Genomic DNA, 22,500 nt, shown 5'->3' with positions numbered 1-22,500 from the left:
GAGTGAGTGCCTGACTGTTGACTCATCGGGCAAGCTTTGACGCCTCCATCGTCAATTCACCGTCATTCTCGAGCCCAATCATTTCCTCCCTGGCGCTTAGGACGCTACCCATCTTGGTGATCAGGGTCTTGAGGGAGCCCCAGTCAGCGTGAATTGGATACCTGGGATTAAGCGCTCGGCCGGTGCATTCCCCTGGTAGTGGCCCCCGTCACTCATTCATTCTCACGGCTCACTCACGCACACGCGCCTCACGTCACTCACACACACCATCACGATGGAGCCTCTAGAACTCCACGTTTGGGGCCCGGCTTTCGGTCTCCCCTCCGTCGACGCCGAGTGCCTCGCCGCCATCGCATACCTTCACACCGCTCTCCCAAGCTCCGAATGGCGTCTTGTCCCGAGCAACGACCCTGCCGTCGACACATCAAGTAAGTGACAAGTGACGCTTGTATCTCACTTACACCAACACCCTCCTACCCTGACTCACATCAACATCCGCGTCACTCTTCCCTTCCACGCCCCGTTCATCCCACGCTTTTCACACTCACCCCTCTACCCTCACGAGGCCAAGTCCCCTTACCAGCGGAGCCTCACGAGGCTTACACCGTTGAACCCACGCGACCTCGTGTCCACAACAGCCCTGCAGACAAAGAACCCCAAACAACTGCCCATATCCAGACAAAGAAACCCAGGCACCACGCAAACAATGCAGAAAGGAAACAGCACGAAACGAAACGGCCAGAAGCTAACGGCCACCCTGTAGACCGCCTGCCGGCCCTCCACGCAAACGGCGTCTGGGTGACGGGCTACGCCTCCATCGTATCCCACCTGCGCACCACTCACTCCCTCAACCTCGACTCCCGCCTGACGCCGTCCGAGCGCGCTGACGCCCTCGCCCTCGCTGCGCACGTCGACGCACACCTCGCGCCCCTGCTCGACGCCTACCTCTACGCCGACCACGACAACTGGGCCGCCGTCACGCGCCCCGCCCTCAGCCAGATCCTCGGGTTCCCCCTGAGCTGGACCGTCCCGGTCTTGCTTCGTCAAGGGGCCGAGGCTCGTAGCGCTCACCTCGGGTTCGGCAGCCTCGGGGAGGACGACGATGACGCTGACGAAGACGGCGGTATCAAGGCCGGCTCATCGGGGCAGGGCACGCTGGACCGCGCAATGAAGCACCTCCCCGTGAGCGGACAGAAGAGCGTCATGGAGGAGATGAGGGCGCGCACGGCGAGGGGGATCAGGCTGCACGCCGTCACCGTCGACGCGCTCGCCCCGCTGGAGGAGCAGCGGGCAAAGGGGGAGCGCACCAAAGGCGAGAAGATGCGCTTCTTCGGCGGCGACGCCCCGACATCTCTCGACTGCCTCGTCTTCGGGCACCTCGTGCTCGTGCAAGCCGTCGCCGCCCCCGAGGCCTGGCTCCTCTCCATCTTCGCAAAGAAGTTCCCCCACATGAACGAGATGGTCCGCTGCCTGCGCGAGGAATGCCTCGCCCGCCCCGGCGCCCTCCCATGGGCTTCCGCCCCGCCCTCGGCCCTCCGCACCGCCGCGCGGCTGCTTGACACCGTCGTCCAGCACACGCCGAACCTGGGCGAGTTCTACCTCGGCGATTGGCGCCGCCGCGCGGAGACGAAGGCCGCGGGCGTCGCGGACCGGAGGACGGTTGCGCTTGCGGGCGGCGTGCTGGTCGCGGGGACGGCGATCGCGTACGGGGTGTGGACGTACCGCAGTCTGCCGCCGTGGGGCGCGCGGACGATGGTGTGGGATGCGGAGAAGGGCGGCCTGCGGCGGTTTGGGGAGCTGGGCGCTATGTTGGATTTCTCGTTTGGACTTGCGGATGCGCCGAGGGCGAGTCCGGCTACGGGATGGGGAGGCGGGGATGAGCACAGGGTGGTTGAGCAGGAGCTGAGTGTCGATTAAGGCATGGGTGGTGTGGCTATGGATGGGTTTCGGTTCGGTTAGGCCATAAGGCCCGGTAAAAGGGCATAAAACGCAACTCAAAAGTATGATAGAGGATACGATAGAGGCATCAATGAGTCTCATGACATAAAACTGTATAATGCTGTCCCGATTACGTAGACAGGTCGTCGTTTTCCGTCCGTAAACCGGCCTTTTAATGCTACCAATGCAGTCCCAGAAAACAATCGTACACATACATGTATCTCATACATGTATCTCTAACAGGAGGACATCAAAGGAAGTCCACTCTTACAGCCTAGATCTGTCGGATCTCCTTGCCCACCATGTCGGGCCGCTCCACCTCCCACTCGTCGCGCAGCACCGCAAACGTCAGGTCGCTGACGAGCAGACTCTGGCCCAGACTCCAAACAAGCGTGATGGCGTAGAAGAAATTCGCGTTGCCGCTGCCGGCGTAGATCCACAGGTGGTAGAACGCCGGGCCGAGGAAGGAGGCGTACATGATTGTCGCGGCACCGACGAAGGTGTAGCGCATGAGGGGGAAGATGTGGCGGAAGAGCGGCAGCATCGCGAGGAAGAGGCTCGTGTCGGCGATGGAGGGGTAGGGCTTGAAGATGGCGAAGATGCCCAGCAGGAGGGTGAGGACGACGAGGGGCTGGGAGCGGATGCGGATGGTCAGGGGCAGGACGTAGCTCGAGAGGTGGAGCCAGAAGACGGCGAGGAAGAAGGAGCGGAAGGAGTCGAACATCTCGATGAAGAAGTACCACCACAGGCCGACGTTGGGGGTCAGGTCGTTGAGGGTGAGCTGGGCGCCGTAGGTGCTGGAGAGTAACTCCCAGGAGGCGCCGGTGAGGAGGAAGGACATGAGGAAGAGGGCGCCGAGGACGGCGGCGACGACGCCTGTGTTTGCGAGGGCGAAGTGCGAGGTCGAGGCGATCCGGCGAGCGGGGTCCTGGCGGTCGTAGGCGAGGAGGAGCAGCGGCGGGAGGAGGAGGAGGGGGTACATTGAGAGGTAGGTCGCGAAGGAGAGGGCGACCATTGCGCCGAGGGGGGCGCCGGAGATGGCTTTCGCGATGGCGTGGAGGATTGCGCAGGTTGAGAAGATGGAGGTGGAGCGGCCGATGCAGGTTGCTATCGTGAAGGGGTTGAAGAGGTAGCTGGAGGGAGAATGGTCAGCGGGGAGGGCTGGTGAGAGGGGATAGGGGGGGAGGTTGGCTTACAGTGATGCGACGACGAGGCCGCTCCAACGCTTGCCGCGGCGCGGGGAGGTGAAGAGACGCGAGGTCCCGGCCTCGCCTGAGTCTGCGATCTTGGAGAGAGCATCGGCGCTCAGGATGTCGAAGAGGATGTAGAGGATGTAGGTGAAGATGGGGAAGGACTTCGGGTCCGGGAGGAGGGAGAAGACGGGGAGGAAGAGGGGCGCTTGGTGGTAGACGCCGCCGTCGTACGGGGAGACGTTGTGGTTGTAGAGGAAGAGGCCTTCTTGAACTGTACACGGGGCAGGGTCAGCAAGTGAAGTATAGACGCAAATAGAGGGGGACCTACGTCTCTTGAAGCTCGTGACGGGAGTCGAGATCTCGACACGGCCGGTAAGCAGGTCAGGCAGACCGGGGAACGCAACGAAGAGCAGCAGACGCAGCGCAGCTGCTGCGGCGTAGACGCCCGTCTTGTTGCCTCCCTGATTCATTGTGCCGGCAGTCATTGTTCAGTCCATGACCCGGAGGGAGGCGGAAGGGCGGTGGAAGAGAGGGGCCGAGGGGGTGTTGCGCGTGGTGACGATGCGGCGGCGCGCGGAGCTTGAGGTTCGCGGATGACAAGCCGAACGGGAGCTGTGAGTCGGGATGGACAATTGGATGGGACGGGGATGACACCTGGCTGGTCCGGGGCGCTGGTCCGCTGCGCGCTCAGCGAATGACGGCCTCGGTTTCAGCGCGGTCGCCCTGGTATTAGTGGGTTGAACCCCTGGAGCTGGGGCCGTTCCACCGATTAGATAGCAGCGCCCAATGAGCATCCTTCTGGATCTGCGCTAGTCCCTCCCTAGATCTTATCAAGGCGGTGAACTCCCGGCAGAAAAAAATCAATGGAAAAAAAGTTCAGAGAGTCGAGAACTGGTGCCCCGCTGCGACAGGAAGTTTTGATAGCTTCTGAACCGTCCAACCACCACCACCACCCTTTTTCTTTTCCCACCCAACTTTGACGACCACCAACCGCCAAGATGCCCAGGATCAAGAAGAAGGGACAGGCCGGAGCGGCCAAGAACTACGTTACCAGAAACCAGGCCATCCGCAAGCTGCAGATCAGCCTGCCTGATTTCCGCAAGCTCTGCATCTGGAAGGGAATCTACCCTCGCGAGCCGCGCAGCAAGAAGAAGGTCTCCAAGTCCTCCACCGCCTCCACCACCTTCTACTACGCCAAGGACATCCAGTACCTCCTGCACGAGCCGCTGCTCCAGAAGTTCCGCGACCAGAAGGCCCTCGAGAAGAAGATCTCGCGCGCCCTCGGCCGTGGCGATGTCGGCGATGCGAAGAGGCTCGAGAAGAACGCCGCCCGCCCCGAGGAGACGGGCAAGCCGAGATACACCCTCGACCACGTCATCCGCGAGCGCTACCCTACCTTTGTCGACGCCATTCGCGATCTCGACGACTGCCTTTCCATGCTCTTTCTGTTCGCCAACCTGCCTTCGTCCTCGTCTGTCCCGGCCAAGATGATTGCGCGCTGCGAGCGCCTGACGCTCGAGTTCCAGCACTACCTGATCGTTTCGCAGGCCGTCACCAAGTCTTTCCTGTCGATCAAGGGCATCTACTACCAGGCGAACATTCAGGGCGAGGATGTCTTGTGGCTGGTCCCTTACAAGTTTAACCAGAGGGTTGTTGGCGATGTCGATTTCCGCATCATGGGCACCTTCGTCGAGTTCTACATGACCCTCCTGGGGTTCATCAACTTCCGCCTGTACACCTCAATCGGCCTCAAGTACCCTCCCAAGTTCGACAAAAACATGGACGACAAGTCTGCGGAGCTCGGCGCCTTCACTATCGAGGGCCAGAATCGCGCTGTCGCCGAGCAGAAGCAGATCGCCAACGGAGAGGAGCACCACGTCGACCCCAAGACGCAGGCTGCCGTGAACAAGGTTATCAAGAAGCTCAAGGACACCGACGTCGACGACGAGAAGACGGAGGAGAAGGCCGAGTCTACCGAGGAGTCCACCGACGCCATCGACAAGTTCGAGCCCGCTGCCCCCGGTGGCGACGTCCTCCCCCAGCCCGAGTACTCCAGCTCCGACCGTGGCAAGCTCTTCGCCAACTGCACCTTCTTCCTCTCCCGTGAGACCCCGAGACAACCTCTCGAGTTCCTCCTGCGCTCCTTCGGCTGCAAGCGCATCGGCTGGGACGCCGTCCTCGGCGAGGGCGCCTTCACGACCAACGAGCGCGACCCCACCATCACCCACCAGATTGTCGACCGTCCCCAGATCTACGCTGCGCAAAACGAGGGAGGCGATGGAGAAGACAACCAGACAGCCCAGAAGCTCGCGCCCAACCAGCGCATCCCCGGCAGGATATACGTCCAGCCTCAATGGGTCTGGGACAGCGTCAACGACGAGGAGCTGAAGCCCGCGGACCAGTATGCCCCCGGCGCGCAGCTGCCTCCCCATCTCAGCCCTTTTGTCAGACAGGTCCAGGGCGCCTACGACCCCACCATCCCTCTCGAAGAGCAGGAGCCCGAAGGCGAGGCCCTTGCCGAGAGCGAGGACGACGGCGAGATGGACGTCGACGAGGAGGATGCCGACAACGACATGGACGTTGCCGGATCCGAGGACGAGGAAGAGGAGAGTGACGATGACGACGAGGCCGCCTCTGCGGACGAGGACGAGGAGCTGTCCGACGACGAGGAGGTGCAGCGCCAGATCGAGCTCGAGGCCGAGCTCGCCGGCGGCAGCGTCAAGCGCAGGGAGACGAAGCCCAAGACCAAGAAGGAGGCGGCGCGCAAGGCGCACGCCAAGAAGGTGGCCGAGGAGGCCGAGGACATTGAGCGCGCCAAGGGCATGCTCAGCAAGAAGAAGAGGAAGCTGTTTGAGCAGATGCAGTACACTAATAACAAGAAGAGCGCCGAGGACGAGAAGCTGAGGTCCAAGAGGAGAAAGCTGGAGAAGCAGCTCAACAAGAAGGCGAAGGCGTAAAAAAAAGAATCAGTTTCTTGTTTTTTTCCTGATGTAGACTGTATGTAGTTGGCGTTCGTTATACCATAATTGTGGTGTTGGGAAAAGAATTGAAATTGCTTGATATACATTTGACTGCTCTTGCATTTGTGACTCTGACATGAAATAAAGCGCTTCTGATGATGCCTAGTTGTATGGTGCGAGTTGTTGCCTTGCTGTGAGAGAACTTTGCTTGATTTTCGGTGAGCTTCGGTGTGATGTGGGCGGGCCCAACTTTTTCCCTTCTTCACCTCACTTTTATACACTTGCGATTAACGGTCCTGCCTGCAAAACACACTTTCCTGTCATCGCCAAAGATAAAACCTATACCTAAATGGCATCTGATTAAAAGTTCTTGCTTTGTCCTATGACATGCCATCATGACGGCCAACGAGGAACAGTGGGACCTCGACACCGATGAGATCCGCTCAATCGATTCGGAAGAACTGTACGAGACCAGACCCAACCGCTGGAAGGGCAGCAAAGCGACTTGGCACGTCTACACGCAGGAGGAGCGCCTCACTTACAAATCGCTCGAAGAAGTCCGCAACCGCGACCTGTCGGTTCACTTGTACAATGCGTTTGCGCTGAAAAACCGTGAGACCCGGGGGGGTGCAGCAGAGCCTGACGCAGAGGTGAGTGGCAGTACACCGACGGCGCCTTCCAAGCTACCAACCAGCTGCTGATTCAAATTTCACAGGACGCGGATAGACCGCTTGAGGAGATTGTGGATGCTAGCGACTGGCGCCCGCCAAACCCGTGGACTGCCTGGCCTATGAACACGCAGACGGTACCCGGCGACGACTTCCTGAAGCAGACGCATGACGAGGACGATGAGTTCACGATCCGGTCCAATGCGCCTCAGATGCCCAGCACCGCCCTGGAGGACGAGCTCACGGCCACGATTCTAAGGCAGGCCAAAGAACGCTTCTACCAACGGCAGGAAAAGTACAAGCGGAAAGAGGCCGCTGCACAGCATGCCGCCGCCGCAACGTCGCAATCGGCGGCAACGATGTCCGGCGTCACCTCAGACGACGAGGACGACTTCAAACCACCCGCGGAAGATGAGCCACAACCTGAACCTGCTGAGAAACAGCCGCAGAATCAACGAACAAAGACGTACGAAGCAGTCGTCTCCGCCAACGACGACCTCTCGGCAAACCTCCTCCGCCCGTCCGTCAGACACATCCTGACCGTGATGGACAACACCCTGACGACCCTGCACAACGCCCGTCTGGCGGGCCTGAGCTACATGACCGACTCCTCCGCCTCGGCGACAGATCTCTCCGACGCGGAGGGCTCCGACAGCGCCGTCTCCCGGCGGTCTCGATCGCGCACGCCGTCGAGGAAGGGTGGGAAGCGAAGCCGGTCGCGGAGTCAGGCGCCGCGCACACCGGAACCGCGCACGCCGGAGCCGGAGCGCAGCGCCTCTGGCAAGAGGGGAAAGGGACGCCCGAGGAAGGTCCAGACGCCGTTGCCGGGGGAGACGGAGAGGGAGATGGTGATTCGGATTGCGAGGGCGCAGAAGAAGAAGATTCCAGCCGCGTCTGATGCGGAGGATAATAACGCCAACATGGATAATATTGCGGCCATACATGAAAACGACGCCGACGACGAAGACATGAGCCCTGAAAAGCGCCGTCCAACACCGAAATCCCCCGCCAGATCTCCCCGCAAAAAGCGCGACCTGCCCCCCGAAGCACGCATGGAAGCTCGCACTAAAGCGCGCGAGGCGATGCTCGGCAACTGGGGCCTGCGCGACTGGAGCGACGTCCTCGGCGCGGCGTCCATCTCGGGCTTCAAACCGGAGGTCGTCGCGCGCGCGGCGCAGCGGTGCGCGGATCTGTTCGGGCAGGGGATGGACATGCAGACTCTCGTCGAAGGGCCGGCGTCTAAGAGATCGAAGCCGCAGAGGACGCGCTATCTCCCCGGGATGCGGCGCCACCGCGCGGTTTCGTTGTCGAGCTCGGAAGACGAGGGGGATCGTGTGGATGCCCGGGGCCGAAAGAGGCGGGCGCGCAGCCGTGGGAGGGAGAGTATTGCGCCTAGCGATTCCGAGGCGAGGGCGGGGAGTAGGAGGCGGAGTGCGTCGCGGTCGTCGTCGGTGGGACTGTTCTTTTGTCCTGTTGCGGGGTGTGAGAGGGCGGCGGAGGGGTTCGGGAGGAAGGCGAACTTGCAGAGGCATGTGGCGAGGGTACATCCTGGCCAGGCGGTTGATGTGGATGATGTCGAGAGTGAGAATGAGATGTTTGGGGCGGTGCATGTTGATGGGTTCTTGAAGCCTATCCGGGCTAGGAAGGGATGGAGGGCGGAAGACACGGGGATGAGGAAGCGTAAGAGGCATTATCGGGGCAGGAGGCTGCAGAGCGGTGACGAGGGTAGTGCTGGAGGTGAGGAGTCGTTTTGGGATTCTTCCTGAGGGGGTGCGTGAGAGACATGAGAGACATGGTATACCCAAAGTAATGAAGGCAACTGATTATTACTGACACGCTCTTGGGAAATGCTTCGTTGAACTACGCCTGTTCTACATGGCGGGATCATAAGATCACCCAGACTTCTCCCGAAACTGCCTGTCCACTTCTTTGGCAAAGTCACCGATCGTGTCAAACCGCCACTCAAACCCAACATCCCCCTTCAACCTCTCATAATCCCCGCCAACACCCTCTCCCTCCTTCGTTTCCCCGCCTCTCGAGATCCACACGCTCCTCAAGCCCAGCTCCTTCGACGGCACATGATCAGCCGTCAGACTCCTCGCGACATGAAGCAGGTCCCCCTTCTCCCGATCAACGCCCAACTCCTCCTTGGCGTGCTTGAACAGATACTCAAAGTTGCGGTGCGACGGCTTGTAACTCCCAATCTCCTGCGCGATGTACACGCCATCGAACTCCACCGGGCTGAACTGCTTCACGGACCCAGCGATGTTGTCCGCGTCAATGTTGGAGAGGATGATGAGCTTGTAGTGCTTCTTCAGTATCTCCAGCCCCGCGTTGGTGTCGGGGAAGGGCGGCCACGTCCCCGGCAAGGTTCCGAATTTCTCGACCTCTTCGTCGGAGACGGAGACTTTGAGCTCGGAGGCAAGGGTGACGAAGGAGCGGGAGAGGTTGATGTTGTAACGCAGCTCTGGTTCGGCAACTTGGAGCTTTGCGGAGAGGGTGTCAAAGCGCTGCAGGAGGAGGACTGGGTTCTCAGCCTCGGGGGTGTTGAAGGGAAGGCGAGAGGAGATTGGGGTGAGGGCTGAGTGGAGGCCTTGCTCCCATTGTATGAGGGTGCCGTAGCAGTCGAAGGAGAGAGCTTTGAAGGATGTCAGGTCGGGATATGTCATTTTGAGAGGCAGCAATGATGGGTATAGTTGTGGTATTTTTTCAAAATGAAACCTGACGTGGTTGTAAAAACGAAAATGATCTCAAGAGGAAAGTGGGTAAGAGATATAGTACTGGATGCTTTTATACGATTAACGTCGACGGACTGACGTAGACTTGGAGGCGACTCCTCAAGGGCGTGGATGACGAGCGGGGAGGCGATGGCCCGTCAGATGTCACCACCCTCTGGTGACAGCGGATCTCTACGAGGACATGTTTCCTTCTGCATCCGGTTTACCTCAAATTCGGTCTCTGTGAAGTCTATGGCTACGTTGGCACTGTTCTTGACCAGGTCGGGATTCAATCCGCTCATTTTGGCATTTGTCTTTTAAGTGCGGACGGGACGTATGACAACACCACATCGCGGAGCTTCGTTGAATCACACAACGCTGCTGTTGTTAATGGAGCTCATCGGATTAGGTTCTTTTTTACCACGCCAGTCACTTGGATCCTTTCTCAGGTGCTAAGGATAGTTCTTCATCAACGAGGCTGTCGAGTATCACAACTTTTCTAGTTCTGTCTATATTGCGTTCAACTACGGCAGCCATTCTTGTAATCGCCGTCGTTTGCAGCAGACTACTCAAGATTGCTGCGAAACGACTGAGCTGCTACTCTGTTTTGAGTGAACACTGTTCTATAAATTGATCGCATTTGCCGCAAAAAAAATCAGTTTGTCAACAATATATTAGCTGCCCATCCCCTCTCAACATGTTTGTGTTTTCTGAGACGTATAAGCGCCGCTACCAATGATCTTGTTCCACAATCTAGATCAACGCTTCTTTTTTCCATGTCATTGCTGGCTACTTATCCATGAAAATACACAGAAGACAGAGAAGATAAAGAATGAAACGTAGATGTCATCGACTTCGATAGACTCAGTGACCACACTGGTCCATGAGCGACACAGATGTGAGGACACATGTGAGATCAGTGCGAAAAGAGGACAGAAACGACACTGATTCTGGCCTCAAATAAGGTGCTGAAGCCCTTCCCTTTTAAACAACCGAAGCCATCCGCAGCCTGATCATCATTCAAGATACTCAGCCACCGTTCGAGTCATCCTAGGTCAACGCAGCATCAACCACATAGTATTCAAATACACAATAAATCACAGACGACGACCAGGAATCAAATGAACGTCTTCCCCATCGCTGTTAATGAATCATGCTTCACTAAAATCAGGTTGTCTCCGTGTTCAACGCTCATCATCAGATGAGACCGTCAGTTACGAACCATTACCATCGAATCTCAGAACTTGGGTAAATGATCAGAACAGACTTCAATTGTCAACAAGCATAGACGTTCATGGAGAGGCAAACAATCCATTGCAGTAACAGAAACGTTGTTTTCAAATGTAACATCCTCAAAAGAAGTCAAGGGTATCAAGAATACCAATAAGCCTACACCCAAAAACACAAAAAGCCCAATCCGCCATCCAAACACCCGCGATTGTTATCTGTACAGTTCAACCAGTGACAAACCCTGCCATACCAAAAACACCAATTTCCCCAAAACAGCCAGTTGCCTTATCCATAGTATCATCCGCTCAGTTCAAACGGGGGCTCTTCCTGCGAGGTCCCAGGCTCTGAGAGAACGATGACGGAGGCACGTTCTCCCGTCCTTCGATGGGGAGCAAGCTAGTCTGCTTGCGCGGGCCCTTGCCCTGGAACCTGGTCGAGGTACGCTTGTTGAAGAGGAGCGGGGCCGTGTTCTCGTTGATGGACATTATGCTCGCCGAGGGGTCGAAGGTAAGGTTGCTAGTCGTGTTAGGGTTGACTTCCCGCAGACTCATTGTAAAAGGGGGCATCTCCGAAATCATGCTGAGGGTCGACATACGGGTCGACTGGCGCGCCGGCGGCGAGCGGTGGGGGTCCGGGTTGTCAATGTCCGAAAAGACCATCGACTCGCTGACTGGCTTGGTCGGGGTGGATTCGTCCTTCATGTTGGCCAGGAGGGCTTCGTGCGCTTCGGTCCGGGGGAGGTTGGTTGGGTACTGGTACTGCATCTTCATGGGGGTCGCGCCGGTGGGCTGGTACTCCTTGATGTTGGTCGACTCGATGTCCTTGCGGAGGTTGCTCAACGGCTTGCACAGCTCCTGAGTGAGCGGCTCCAGGCCGTCTTGCATCTCATCAGTCTCGGTCTCCATCTCCTCACCGAGGTCCTTGACGCGGTCGAAGGTGACCTTGAAGTGGTTGGAGATGTTGCCAAAGGACTGCTCGACGGTTGATGACAAGCCCTCCATAGACTCGCCGTGCTTCTCGTGGTGCGACGCGTTCTCGGAGCGGGCGCGGGTGACGAACGCATCCAAAGACTCCATCTGGACGTCCAGGTCCTTGAGCTGTTCGTCGACAACACGGACGGTCTCGGCGTGGACCGACTTCGTGGTCTCCTGGATAGCGGTGCTGTGATCGTTTGCGGTCTACGTTTGTCAGTTTGTGATGTGCTGTTGAGGGGACAAGGCTACTCACATTCCAGTCATCCTTCAACTTGTTCTTCATCGTGTCACGGGACTTGGCAACATCCTCCAGAAGTTGGCCCTCCTTGGAGTCCCAGATGTCCATGTCCTCAGAGTACTGGGTGACGCTATCCAGTAGAACCACATTCGAGTCCAGGACACTACGCTGCAGCTGAGAAGTCCTCTCAGCCAGGCGAGTCTCCTGAGTCTCGGCCTGTGCGTTGATGAGAGTAGTGATCTGAGCGAGCAGGTTCTGGCGGTCTTGCGCAGCTTGCTTCCTCTCGTCTTCCAACACCTGTTGCATCTGATCAGAGATGTTGGCATTCTGCTCAACAACGGTGTTGGTGGCGGCTTGGAGCTGCTGTCTGAGTCTATCAGATTCACTTCGCTGCTCGGTAATGTGCTTCATGAGGTCCTCAAAAATGCCCTTGAACTCCTTGCCCAGAGAGCTGTATGAAGAGTGGAGCTGCAAAGATGTTAGCAAATTGTTCCGAATGGTGACTGCATGTTTTATTTACCTGGCTGTGGAAGGTGTCCAGCTCACTGAGAACGTCCGCAGCGATGCGCTCGGCAGCACCGGCAATCGCCTGCAGGCTGTCGCCTACTCGCTCCTTGACGTGGTCACGAACAACCTTGATCTCCTCAAGGACGTCGTCCATCTCATCCTTGGACTTCTCCTTCTGCTCCAGGAGCTCCCTCCTTGACTCGGTGAACGACTCCAGCTGCTCATCCAAGAACTTCTGAGTATCGGACAGCTTCTTCAACTCCTCGCTGACGAAGGCGTTCATGCGCTCAGAAACCCCCGAGATGTTCTCCCGCTGCTTCTTCTGGAAGCTCTGGACTCTCTGCTCAACAATGCTGGTCACCTCAGAGACCTCGGCTTGCGCAGTGCCCCAGGCGCTGCGGTTGATGAACTGAAGGTCAGACTTGCGCTTGTTCTTGGCTCGGAGTCCGTCAACGTCGCTGACAGTCTTTTGCAGAGTGGCAATCAACTCGCCACCGACCTCGGCCAGCTTCTCTTCGGTCTCTTGGTGGGCCTTGCGAATGTGCGTCTCCTCAGAGAGGCTCTTGCGCGTAGCCGCCAGAACAAGCTCCGTCTGGTCGAGAACGCCCTGTGTCTCATCAAGCTCGGCCTTGGTGCCCTCATGATCCTTTTTCAGGCCCATGAAGCTCGACGTAAGAGCAAAGAGTTCTTGGACCTTGTTCTTCAAGTTGTTTTCGAGAGTCTCCATCTTGGCCGCCTGCTCCTCCACAACAATGCGTCGCGACTCGCTTTGCGCAGTCATCTCCTCGTAGGACTCGTTGGAGAGGTAGACACCGTTGCGCTGCCGAGTAGTAATCAGCTCGCTCTTCAGCCTCTCGATCTCCGTTGCGAAGTCCCTAAGCAGCATCTTCTTGTTGATCATGGCGTTAAGCTGCGGCTTGTTGCGAATGTTTTTGGCGCGGAAAGCATAGTCGAGTGTGGAAATCGTTTCTTCGAGGTTGCTCTTTGCAGGCGAAATCGTTGCAATGATGCACGTCTTTGTGCGTCCACCAAGAGAGTCTTGAAGAAGTCGAGTGAGCTTGGACTCTCTGTAGGGGATGTGCTGGCTTCGGTCGACGAGAGCGTTGATGACTCGGCCGAGGGTCAAAAGACTCTTGTTAATCAAGCCTGCCTCAGCGGCGCGCTTGTTCTCGGCACCAGATCGCTGAATGTTTTCGCTACCGGCCAGATCGACCAAGTTCAGCTTGCCGGCACTGACGTAGTCCTCCTCTCCATCTTCGCCCTTCTTGCGGACGTAGGCGGTAATGGTGAATACAGTGTGACTTCGACTACTGAGATCGTTGCAGTTGGTGGCTGCGACCTCACGCCTCAAGCTTCCACCCTGAAGAACCTTGATACCCTCGGACGCGGTCTTGATGTGCCTCTCCTCCATGCCCTGGACGACTGTGGTTGCATGACCCCTCCTTGATGTGTCGTCGTAGATCTTAAGCTTGTGGCGGTCCTCTTCGACGGAGATCAGATCGCGGAGCTCTTCATTGTACAGCTCAATGAAAGAGCACTTGACGCAGCTCTCTGTATCGTCGACCTCGAGTTTGTTGAAGAGGGCGTGAAGGACTCTTGGGATAATGCCGGCGTTGTCGTTCAAGAGGCCCAGAGTCTCGGTCATGTCACCTGACATGGTATAGGTCTTGCCAGTGCCCGTCTGGCCGTAGGCGAAAATAGTGCAGTTGAAGCCGGCAAGCATCTCCAATGATGTCAGTATGGTAATGAAAGCATGGAACTTCACTACGTACCTCCTCTAGGATAGGCTTGACGACATCATCGAAGACCATAGTCTGGTCCGCCGCGGCGGAGAAGACGCGGTCAAAGTTGTATGTCTTGTTGCTGAGGGCGTTGGCGCCGAGGGACAATTCAATGTTCTCGCCCTTCGCGCCGTCTGCGCGGACGACCTGGGCGCTGTTCTCGCGAACCTCGCGCTCATTGCGGCCTCTGCATCTCACGACGACGCTGATGTTGGTCCCACCGCCGGGTGCCTCGTACTCGTAGTCGCGCTCCTTGCGCTTCGTCGCGGTCGTGGCTGTGGACGCGACAGACTCTGCAGGCGAGGTCGCGCGGCTCCTGTCGATTTTTGAAGGGCCACTCTGGTAGCGCAGGTTGGAGGTTCTGGTCGTCGTCGGGCGCACGCTCGTGCGACTGGCGGCGGCGGTGCGGAGGTTCGACGAGGCCGTCCTCGTCAGCTCCCGTCTGGAGCTCATGGTGTGATGAGTTGTGTGGTGAAGTTAATGTTGGCTGTTGGTAGAAAACGAAGAAATCAACGCGGCATGTGTGTGTACTGAAACTTGCAAGACTTCTGGGAACTTGCTGGAAGAGAGAAGGATTGCGGCGTGTGGATGATGTATTGAATGTCGGAGGTTGTGTGTGGGTGGTGTTGACAGGTGCCAGGGTAAAGTAAATACAACATGCGCGCTAAGTGTGGGGAAGCTCTGCAATTGGTCGCCGGAAGGTCCCGTCACCCGGGCAACACCTCGACCCGCTCCCGCCTGTCTTGTTATTCTCCTCTTTTTCCTCTTTGGACGGCTCACCGAGGCCGGGGGCGTTCACCGAGGAAGGCCATGACCACCAGTTCGTGCTGACTTGCGCGCCTGATCAATGTTGTCCCTCCATGTCTCCATGTCTCGGTTGTACGAACACCACTGTCTGCCCACAGAGTCACAATCGCACTATTTTGAGCGAGGCGGATTCCTCTTGATTGCACGTATCTTAGTACATGTGCCCTAGCACGTCGCGTGAAGATGGAGCCAATCGCCGGTTTCCTCATCGTCGCAAATGCGCCTCATGTGGTACAGATGCAAGGCGCAGCTCCCAAAGTGATGCCCGGTAATCATATCAAAGTGGTTGCCAAGCACAAATGCTCCCATATCCTTAACGCCCGAGACATGCTCCTTTTAGCGTCTCCATATACCTTCACTCGCCAGACTTTTGCAGACGAAAGCAGCCATTTGAGTAGAATAGAATACTTCTAACCTCATACTTTGACTGGCTGGTTTCGAGCGGGAACTACAAAGAGCATGTCTCGGACGTTAAGGGGATAGAAATTTGCCTCATATACTCGATCACGTTTCCGTCCAGTTTGCTGGCTGCAGTTGACGCCCAGCAAGGGATGAATGGGCTGTCCGACAGCATCTCCCCTGCTTACCTAGATTAAATCAGGCTGTCGCGCTCTTCATTTATTCCACGTTCCCATATCAATCGTTGTCTCTATCATCTTTTGTCTGAAGGCCTTTAAACATTTGTGAGTCATCATTGATGGCATCACACCGAGTATCACGATGGCCCGATACCAGTACAAGCCTCTGGGCCATAGCCAATTTCGAATACTCAAGCTCCTCCCTGGAAAGTTCGACGACCCATTATGGGGGCGGCTCGAGCATTGCGAGTTCGATCCGCCGCACGCTCTGCCGACATACGAGGCGATTTCATATGCATGGGGAAACCAAGATGATCCAGAAACGCTGACATTGGTTGGCAGCTCTCTTCTTGCGCAAGCAAACCTTGGGCTGAGATCCAGATCATGGAGGCGCACCATAGGTACCACGAGGAAACATTTGCTACACATCGGACAAAACTTGGCCTCAGCTCTCCGTGACCTTCGCAGCACGTCTGAATCTCGAATCATCTGGTGCGATGCCGTCTGCATCAACCAGCATGACCTGGCCGAACGAGCTGCTCAAGTCCAGCGCATGGCGGATATATATCGCCACGCGGATAGGGTTGTTGTCTGGCTTGCTCCAGATAACGGACAAGTTGCACGTGCATTGCATATACTTGACGAGTTCGGGTCCCACGTTGGCTACGATGTCGACAGGGCTATTTGTTATATCCACGAGGGAATGGACAAAACCTACTTGCAACCAGACTTTCTTGTGCCATTGGATAGGCACGATTGGCAATGTGTCGGTAATCTACTGAGCCTGCCATGGTTCACGAGACTCTGGGTCAGACAGGAAATAACCCTGGCGAATGATTCGGCTTTGCTTACGAGCGGAAGGCACCGGTTGCTTTGGTCAAGATTCTGCTCTGCCATTGCATATCTCAAACTCAAGTTGGAGTGGGACGCGACTGTCGTAAAGGCAACTCAAAAGCCTGGAATGACTACGACTTTCTTAAACACGATGAACTTAATATATTGCAAAGGTTGGGCGAGAAAGTCTTTGGATAATCTTGTTTTATCAGCTGTGGATAATTGCCAGTGCGCAGATCCACGCGATAAAATCTATGGTGTTCTTGGTCTTCAGACTGGCTTTGATATACCCATCGACTATACGAAAACTGCGAAAGAAGTGTACACCGACTGGGCATTGGGATATTACAGACGTCACCCAAGGCTGGACTTTCTCCTTCGGTGTGAGATGGCTGACACCCCAAGCTGGGTCCCGGACTTGTCTAAGCCGATGAGCCTGGAACTAAGACACGTAATTGCACGCAGTGGTTCAAAGACGAAGGTGGTCTTGGATTTCTTGCCAAACCAGATGGTCAAGATGATGGCGACTCATTGTGGGACCGTTACTGAGTTGACCACGTCAATGCCAAACAAGCCCGACCAGGAAGTGATCCGAGAAAGGTTCAAGTCCTGGACATGTCAGCTTTTCCCTCGGGACATTCAATCGCATGACATCCCGAAGTTGGACGAGCTAGCGACTTCAGTAAGTGGCGGGCGCGCGGTGGAGAATTACGACAACGGCAGGTTTACCACGATGGACGTGAAAGAGTTGCTGCGAGACAGCGAGCAGTCTTTTCCATCAAGCCCCATGCGTGGCCCAATAGATCCGAAATTGTTCACGCAAATCAGCAATTTGCTTTCCAGTGCAGCGGTGTTGGCTACCAAAGATGGTCATTTTGGTCTAGGAACTGGTGCAGCCAATATCGGCGATGAGATCTTTGTGGTGTTGGGCTGCCAGTATTCCATTATCATGAGGTCTGTCGAGGACTCGAAGTATAGGGTTATCGCAGCTTGCTACTTTTCTCACCTGTCTCATGGTGAAGCAATTCTCGGGCACCTCCCAGATGGATGGAAAGGGATGTTCGACAAATACGGTGATCTCTATTTTGTTGCACCAGATGGCAGCCGCACCTTGGAGGATCCTCGTCTAGAGGAAGAACTACCTCCTGGTTGGGAGCAAAAAGAAAGTCGCGACCGTCGCCGTTTACTTTGGAAAAGGACGGAGACGAAACATGGCGGGAGTTCGACCCTCGTCAGACACTGGAGAAGCTTGAAGCTCGAGGAGTCAAGTTAGAGATGATTACGGTTGTATGAAGCTGTAGCAGACTCCTAGTTTTCGCAGAGAACCAGCCTACTTCGCTACCATTACACGATGGATTCATCCCTATCAACGCAACTCATCTTCATAAGCGCCCCAGGCCAAATTGAGTCATCACATCTCTTCATCTCAAACTCTGCAACAAATCTGAATTCATTCTTCTCGTAGAATCTGTCTGCTATTAGCAACGAATCTCGCCATGACATCCAACTCCAAACTCACCTCACCAATCCTCCACCATTACCAGCCCACGCATCAAGATACACCTCCTTCAACCCTTTCTCAACAGCATGCTTCCCAGTCCACCCAAGCAGCGCCTCGCCAGCACCCTTCCTCAACCCCCCCGTCCTGAAATCAGAGATCAAAACATCAACATAAACAAAATCCTTCCGCCCCTCCAACTCCTCCCGGATCTTCTCCACATGAAACTGATTCTTCATATGACCGGGAACCCATCCCTCCCTCACCATCGCCATCCCGACAGGAAGATACCGCCTCCCGTCCCCAGCCTCCCGGCACCGGAGCCCCGCCCCCGCCTCCGTCCCATCCTCAAGCTCAGCCTCCGCCACGAAAATCCTCAGCGCCTCCTCGCCCTCCCCCGTGGCCTGATACCTCTCCGACGTCCGCACATCCTTGATTGTTTCTTCCACGAAGCCGTCCTTCTGCGAGAAGGGCGTGGTGCCCCACATCGCGCCGCTGCCGAGCGCCGTGAGGGGCGCGAGGGTCGAGTCGAAGGCTGCGACGATGAAGGCGACGTCATCTTCGGCGGTGGACGCGTCGCGGATGGTTATTTTGGTCATGTTTTGGCGGGGTGACTTGTTACTTGATGATTTGGAGGACAGAGTGAGGTTGGTGAGGAGGGGAAGGTGTGACGTTGGTTTGAGGCGCGGGTGATCCTTTTGGGAGGATGGGAGATAAGCGAGCCGGTTGGTTGCATGGATTCGTAGCTATCAACGTTTGTCAACTATGTTTGCACTGTCAACCAGAAAAGGAAGGTATATTGATGAAATCAAGATGGGAAAAGCTGTTGGTATATGCCATATCATCTGAATCTTTGGAAAATGTGAGTTGTTATGGGGTCCAGCTTCCGTTGATGAACCGAAGTGAGCCATTACCTTCACGAGGCATTTCCCTCCGTCGCGTGAAAGCTTCCCAAATTCAGCTAGAAAGTCATTCAGGATTAATGAATTCGAGTTGACATTGAAAAATAAGAGGTCCGCGATATCTAGCGCGAAGCTCTCAACGTCGTATTTGTCCTATATCATACATCAGATGAGTCTCTCCATCGCAACCCAAGAACAAGTCCCCGAATGCTACTTCATGAGTCGCGCTGTACTTCGGGTAGTAACAGTCTCAGTAGTATTCATGCGGCACAGTCCCGATTGTCATCCGCCATCCATCTCATCGGGCCCCAATGAGACAGAAGCATGTTTCGACGTCGGCTGCGACGCTGTGAGTTGCCTCACGTTCACGACTCACGTTCGACGCACCAGCTCACTCACTGAGCGAAGACGGGGAAAGCCCGTGGGAGATGGTTACTAGGCTGCAAAGTGAAGTTTGAAAAGCAAGAACCAAGAGTCATCGGGGTAAGGTTTGACAGTGGTTGAGTGAGAGAAGCTCAGTCATCGTGCAGTAGAACCAAGACGAGAACAATATCGCGGCTTACATAACTCATTAATCCTCAATTAACAGTCCAACACGTCGTAATACAAGATCGGGAATAAGGGAGGCACTGGCTGATCATGTGGGATGAAGATGACCGTTACCACATCAGGGAGAGCGTTGCAAGAGAGGAACGAGCGACCCATCCTGCTAGGGCTAGCTCAAAAGCTCTCAGTTGGCAATCCGTCTTACCGTAACACTCGGATGGTATTGTCCACCGAAGTTCATCAGTGCTGCCTTGTGTCCGTATTACGACTCGTTACCCTGGACGAGCTGATTCGGTGAGACGGGCGGAACCGATATTAACAATATCGACTACCCGCGTGTCAATCTCGATGATTTGGTGGGTAGTTCACCAGCGACTCGCCGAATCCGAGCCTTGCCTTTCATGAGAGAGTGAATTATTCGGACTTGACAACGGTCTTCATGAGCATGAATGTGGAGCCTCAAGGTCAAAGCCTCCCATGCTTAGATTATCAGGGGCTCACCCTCATCGCACTCATAGGTAACGGCTTATGCCAAGGAGGCAGTTCTCCGTAGAAATAGAGCGGCCTGATATTGTACCAGTCGCTCGACAGGTCAATCCTGTCAGCAGAGCGGCCGAAATACCATGCCATTCCTCAGTACGTGGGCGATTCCCTAGCGCTGTAACAACGTGGGTCTGCCGTTGTCTCGAGCATGCTCCTACAGAGTCAGGGCATATCGTGACACGGGACAGCCTGATGTCCATCACGTGTCGGTGCCGTATGTACGGCAGTCATACATGAACTGCGATGGTCCGGGCATTGGAGCCCAATCGGACTGCTACCAGGTCTAGGTCTGCCTTTGTCCGCCGCCCCGGATATGTCTGCGATCTCCCTTAGTGCCGGGCTCTGCGAGACAGATCACCATGACTGATGCTGTCGTTCATGCATGAAATGCTGCCACATCCAAGCAACCCAGGAGCCCAGCAGCGTTGTACTTGAGGCTGGGATTGGGCTGCGTCGCGAAGGCGGTCGTTCAAGCCGTCACATTAGCTGACCCACGCAGCCAAGGCTTGCCGTCGTTGGGCTCAACTCGCAGCCCAATCAAGTTCTTTAGAAATAAGAGTTGAGTTCGCCGGGCAGAGTCGGATTCCAGCAAAGTGGGTTGAAGCCATCTCTGTGCGCTGCCGCACGGCCTAGATCCTGAGGCCATGAAACCGCTCATCGATGCCGGCACTAGCCACCGTCGTTTTCGAGCCGAACAGGGTGAATGTTCATTTTGGGGCCGAATATGCTCATTGACGTCAAAAAGTGTAGCGGAAACGATGCCAGTGGGGTTGGCAAAGAATCATTTGACATGAGCGTTCTGGAAGTTCTTGCTGTAATATCCAGCTATAGAGATCAGCATCGAAAGACCATCTCTTCGAAACAGGATGAAGCTCGAGCGCGCGGAAGGAGGAGCTTCCAATTCATGTTGCACAAGAAGAACGGGCCCTCATATGGATGCAGCGTCTTTCGAGTCGCCTCTGATTGACGAAGATGCCTCGACGTTGGCAATGCGCCAGGTACCGAGTGAGATCGCCTGATCCAGCAGCTGCAAGGGAAGACTCAAAATCGCCCTATCTTTGACCAAAGAGAGGCGCCGGAGACATGCGGCTCGTTTCTCGATAGTGGTATGCTTCGGCGAAGGCACTGTCTCCCGTCCGCCAACGTCGCAAGGGCTGAATACAATCCCACAGCTGCGAGTACTTTCCGTTAGCCGCGATGTCTGTGAGATGAGCCAAGATGAGATTCAGGGTCAACGCGATTGTAGTGGTGGCCGTTGGGAAAACGTGGTTGAGAAACATCAGAAGAATCCTTCCTAATTGTAATCTCGGTGTAATCGAGCCAGCACCATCTCTCGCAGTTACCAGGAAACCCGCAGCTCAAGTGACTCGGATTACATGTTCCAAATCCACGCCCAGTTGAAATCGACGAGGCAGGAGATCCGGCGATGGAGCGGTATGGTATCGCTGAGAAGTAAATCGATCCGTATGTACGCAAGCTGCCGGGGCTTTGTTTAGTCTCGGCAACGAGGTTGCTCCGAATTCACGAGGCTCGCAGTTCGTAGGATCGGAAAAGTCAATTGAGGACGTAGTGGTATTTTCCTGAGTTCACTTGCAGAAAGCGAAGACGAGATACGAATCGTAGGGGAAAAACGAAGTGCGCCATGTCCGGGCTACTCGGCCAAGCTTAACAAACAGGGCGCTGGTACCTTGGAGCGCCTTGATGCTGGGTTAACATAATGCCCGCATTCGCGGGTCATTGACGAGAAGGCGATTGTAGTGGCCAAGACCTGGTGGAGACGGCAACAGCAACGGCAGGACAAGGAAGACGACGTTGATGGCTTCACCATGATGATAGGCTGAAGTTTTCCGTCGTGGTGTGGTCCGGGCCAAAGGTCGCATACTTGAAGGAAATGCGGGACTTTGAATTGAAATTCGATGTTCCTCCGGGCAAGCCGTAAAGGAGGGCGGGCAGAATAAATGGCGTGAGAATGCTTTTGGTGTTGAAGAGATATCCCTGAAGATGGAGCAATCGAACCTACAGGAATAGGTGAAACGGAGCGAGAGTTCATCGAATGAAGGTCCGTGTGCCTCAAGCGTTGGATTTCCTCTGTGCTTTTCTTCAGGCGAGAGGACGAAAGTGGCAGTTGGAGCATGCCGTTGGCCAGTTGAAGCAGACATGATGCAGATAGCAGTGGAAGTTTCCATGCGGAGACGGGAGAGAAGTCAATGGTGGATGTAATGGTCTGGAAGCTGTGTGTGCCAAGAGGGGGGCGGCTGGAGATATTGCTCCATGTGCTGGGATGCTTTGAGATGTCTTTTTTCGATGTTCTTGCGTGTGGTGGGTGAGCTTGAACGTGGCAGTGTGTCGCTGCGTTGGAGAGCATGCGGGGAGAGATGGTGTCGAGGGAAGTCTGTTGGGTATTCCAGATGCGCCTACGATGCTGTACCTTCCGTCGATAACATGGCCCGATGTTCCAGGCCAGCGTTGATCTGAAGACTGAGGCATCTGAGGGTTTGGTGTGGTGCAAGATGAGGTGCCTGCCCTTGCAGATCGTCTTTCATCAGAGGCAGGTACATGTGGTGGGTGATGCGTGTGGCAGGAACT

The 22,500-nt window shown here is 55.8% G+C and overlaps 7 protein-coding genes across 7 annotated transcripts; 3 read left to right on the top strand and 4 right to left on the bottom strand.

Annotated features, from left to right (window-relative positions):
* Positions 1–274: 274 nt before the first annotated feature.
* COL26b_011612 (uncharacterized protein) lies at positions 275–1,917 on the top strand (the record flags this gene model as incomplete). Its single annotated transcript, XM_053184276.1, has 2 exons — positions 275–428; positions 764–1,917. 2 exons carry the CDS (start codon positions 275–277, stop codon positions 1,915–1,917), a joined length of 1,308 nt encoding a protein of 435 aa, XP_053031793.1.
* Positions 1,918–2,212: 295 nt separating this feature from the next.
* Positions 2,213–3,601, bottom strand: COL26b_011611 (uncharacterized protein; the record flags this gene model as incomplete). The annotated part of the gene is made up of 3 exons (XM_053184275.1): positions 2,213–3,071; positions 3,135–3,402; positions 3,460–3,601. 3 exons carry the CDS (start codon positions 3,599–3,601, stop codon positions 2,213–2,215), a joined length of 1,269 nt encoding a protein of 422 aa, XP_053031792.1.
* Positions 3,602–4,129: 528 nt separating this feature from the next.
* On the top strand, positions 4,130–6,088 carry NOP7 (mRNA-binding ribosome synthesis protein nop7; the record flags this gene model as incomplete). The annotated part of the gene is made up of 1 exon (XM_053184274.1): positions 4,130–6,088. The coding sequence occupies one exon, from the start codon at positions 4,130–4,132 to the stop codon at positions 6,086–6,088; it is 1,959 nt and encodes a 652-aa protein (XP_053031791.1).
* Positions 6,089–6,486: 398 nt separating this feature from the next.
* Positions 6,487–8,182, top strand: COL26b_011609 (uncharacterized protein; the record flags this gene model as incomplete). Its single annotated transcript, XM_053184273.1, has 3 exons — positions 6,487–6,741; positions 6,807–8,093; positions 8,156–8,182. 3 exons carry the CDS (start codon positions 6,487–6,489, stop codon positions 8,180–8,182), a joined length of 1,569 nt encoding a protein of 522 aa, XP_053031790.1.
* Positions 8,183–8,651: 469 nt separating this feature from the next.
* On the bottom strand, positions 8,652–9,428 carry COL26b_011608 (uncharacterized protein; the record flags this gene model as incomplete). The annotated part of the gene is made up of 1 exon (XM_053184272.1): positions 8,652–9,428. One exon carries the CDS (start codon positions 9,426–9,428, stop codon positions 8,652–8,654), a length of 777 nt encoding a protein of 258 aa, XP_053031789.1.
* Positions 9,429–11,011: 1,583 nt separating this feature from the next.
* COL26b_011607 (uncharacterized protein) lies at positions 11,012–14,659 on the bottom strand (the record flags this gene model as incomplete). The annotated part of the gene is made up of 4 exons (XM_053184271.1): positions 11,012–11,884; positions 11,934–12,386; positions 12,439–14,148; positions 14,198–14,659. 4 exons carry the CDS (start codon positions 14,657–14,659, stop codon positions 11,012–11,014), a joined length of 3,498 nt encoding a protein of 1,165 aa, XP_053031788.1.
* A 3,110-nt stretch (positions 14,660–17,769) lies between these two features.
* COL26b_011606 (uncharacterized protein) lies at positions 17,770–18,522 on the bottom strand (the record flags this gene model as incomplete). The annotated part of the gene is made up of 2 exons (XM_053184270.1): positions 17,770–17,893; positions 17,945–18,522. The coding sequence occupies 2 exons, from the start codon at positions 18,520–18,522 to the stop codon at positions 17,770–17,772; spliced, it is 702 nt and encodes a 233-aa protein (XP_053031787.1).
* Between the last annotated feature and the right edge of the window lie 3,978 nt (positions 18,523–22,500).

This window comes from Colletotrichum chrysophilum (genome assembly GCF_026319265.1).
Source record: "Colletotrichum chrysophilum strain AFK26 chromosome Unknown scaffold_145, whole genome shotgun sequence".
In the NCBI taxonomy this organism is placed as follows: Eukaryota; Fungi; Ascomycota; class Sordariomycetes; order Glomerellales; family Glomerellaceae; genus Colletotrichum; species Colletotrichum chrysophilum.
The sequence above is the reverse complement of the archived record's forward strand: the minus strand, read 5'-3'. Positions and strand labels throughout refer to the sequence as shown.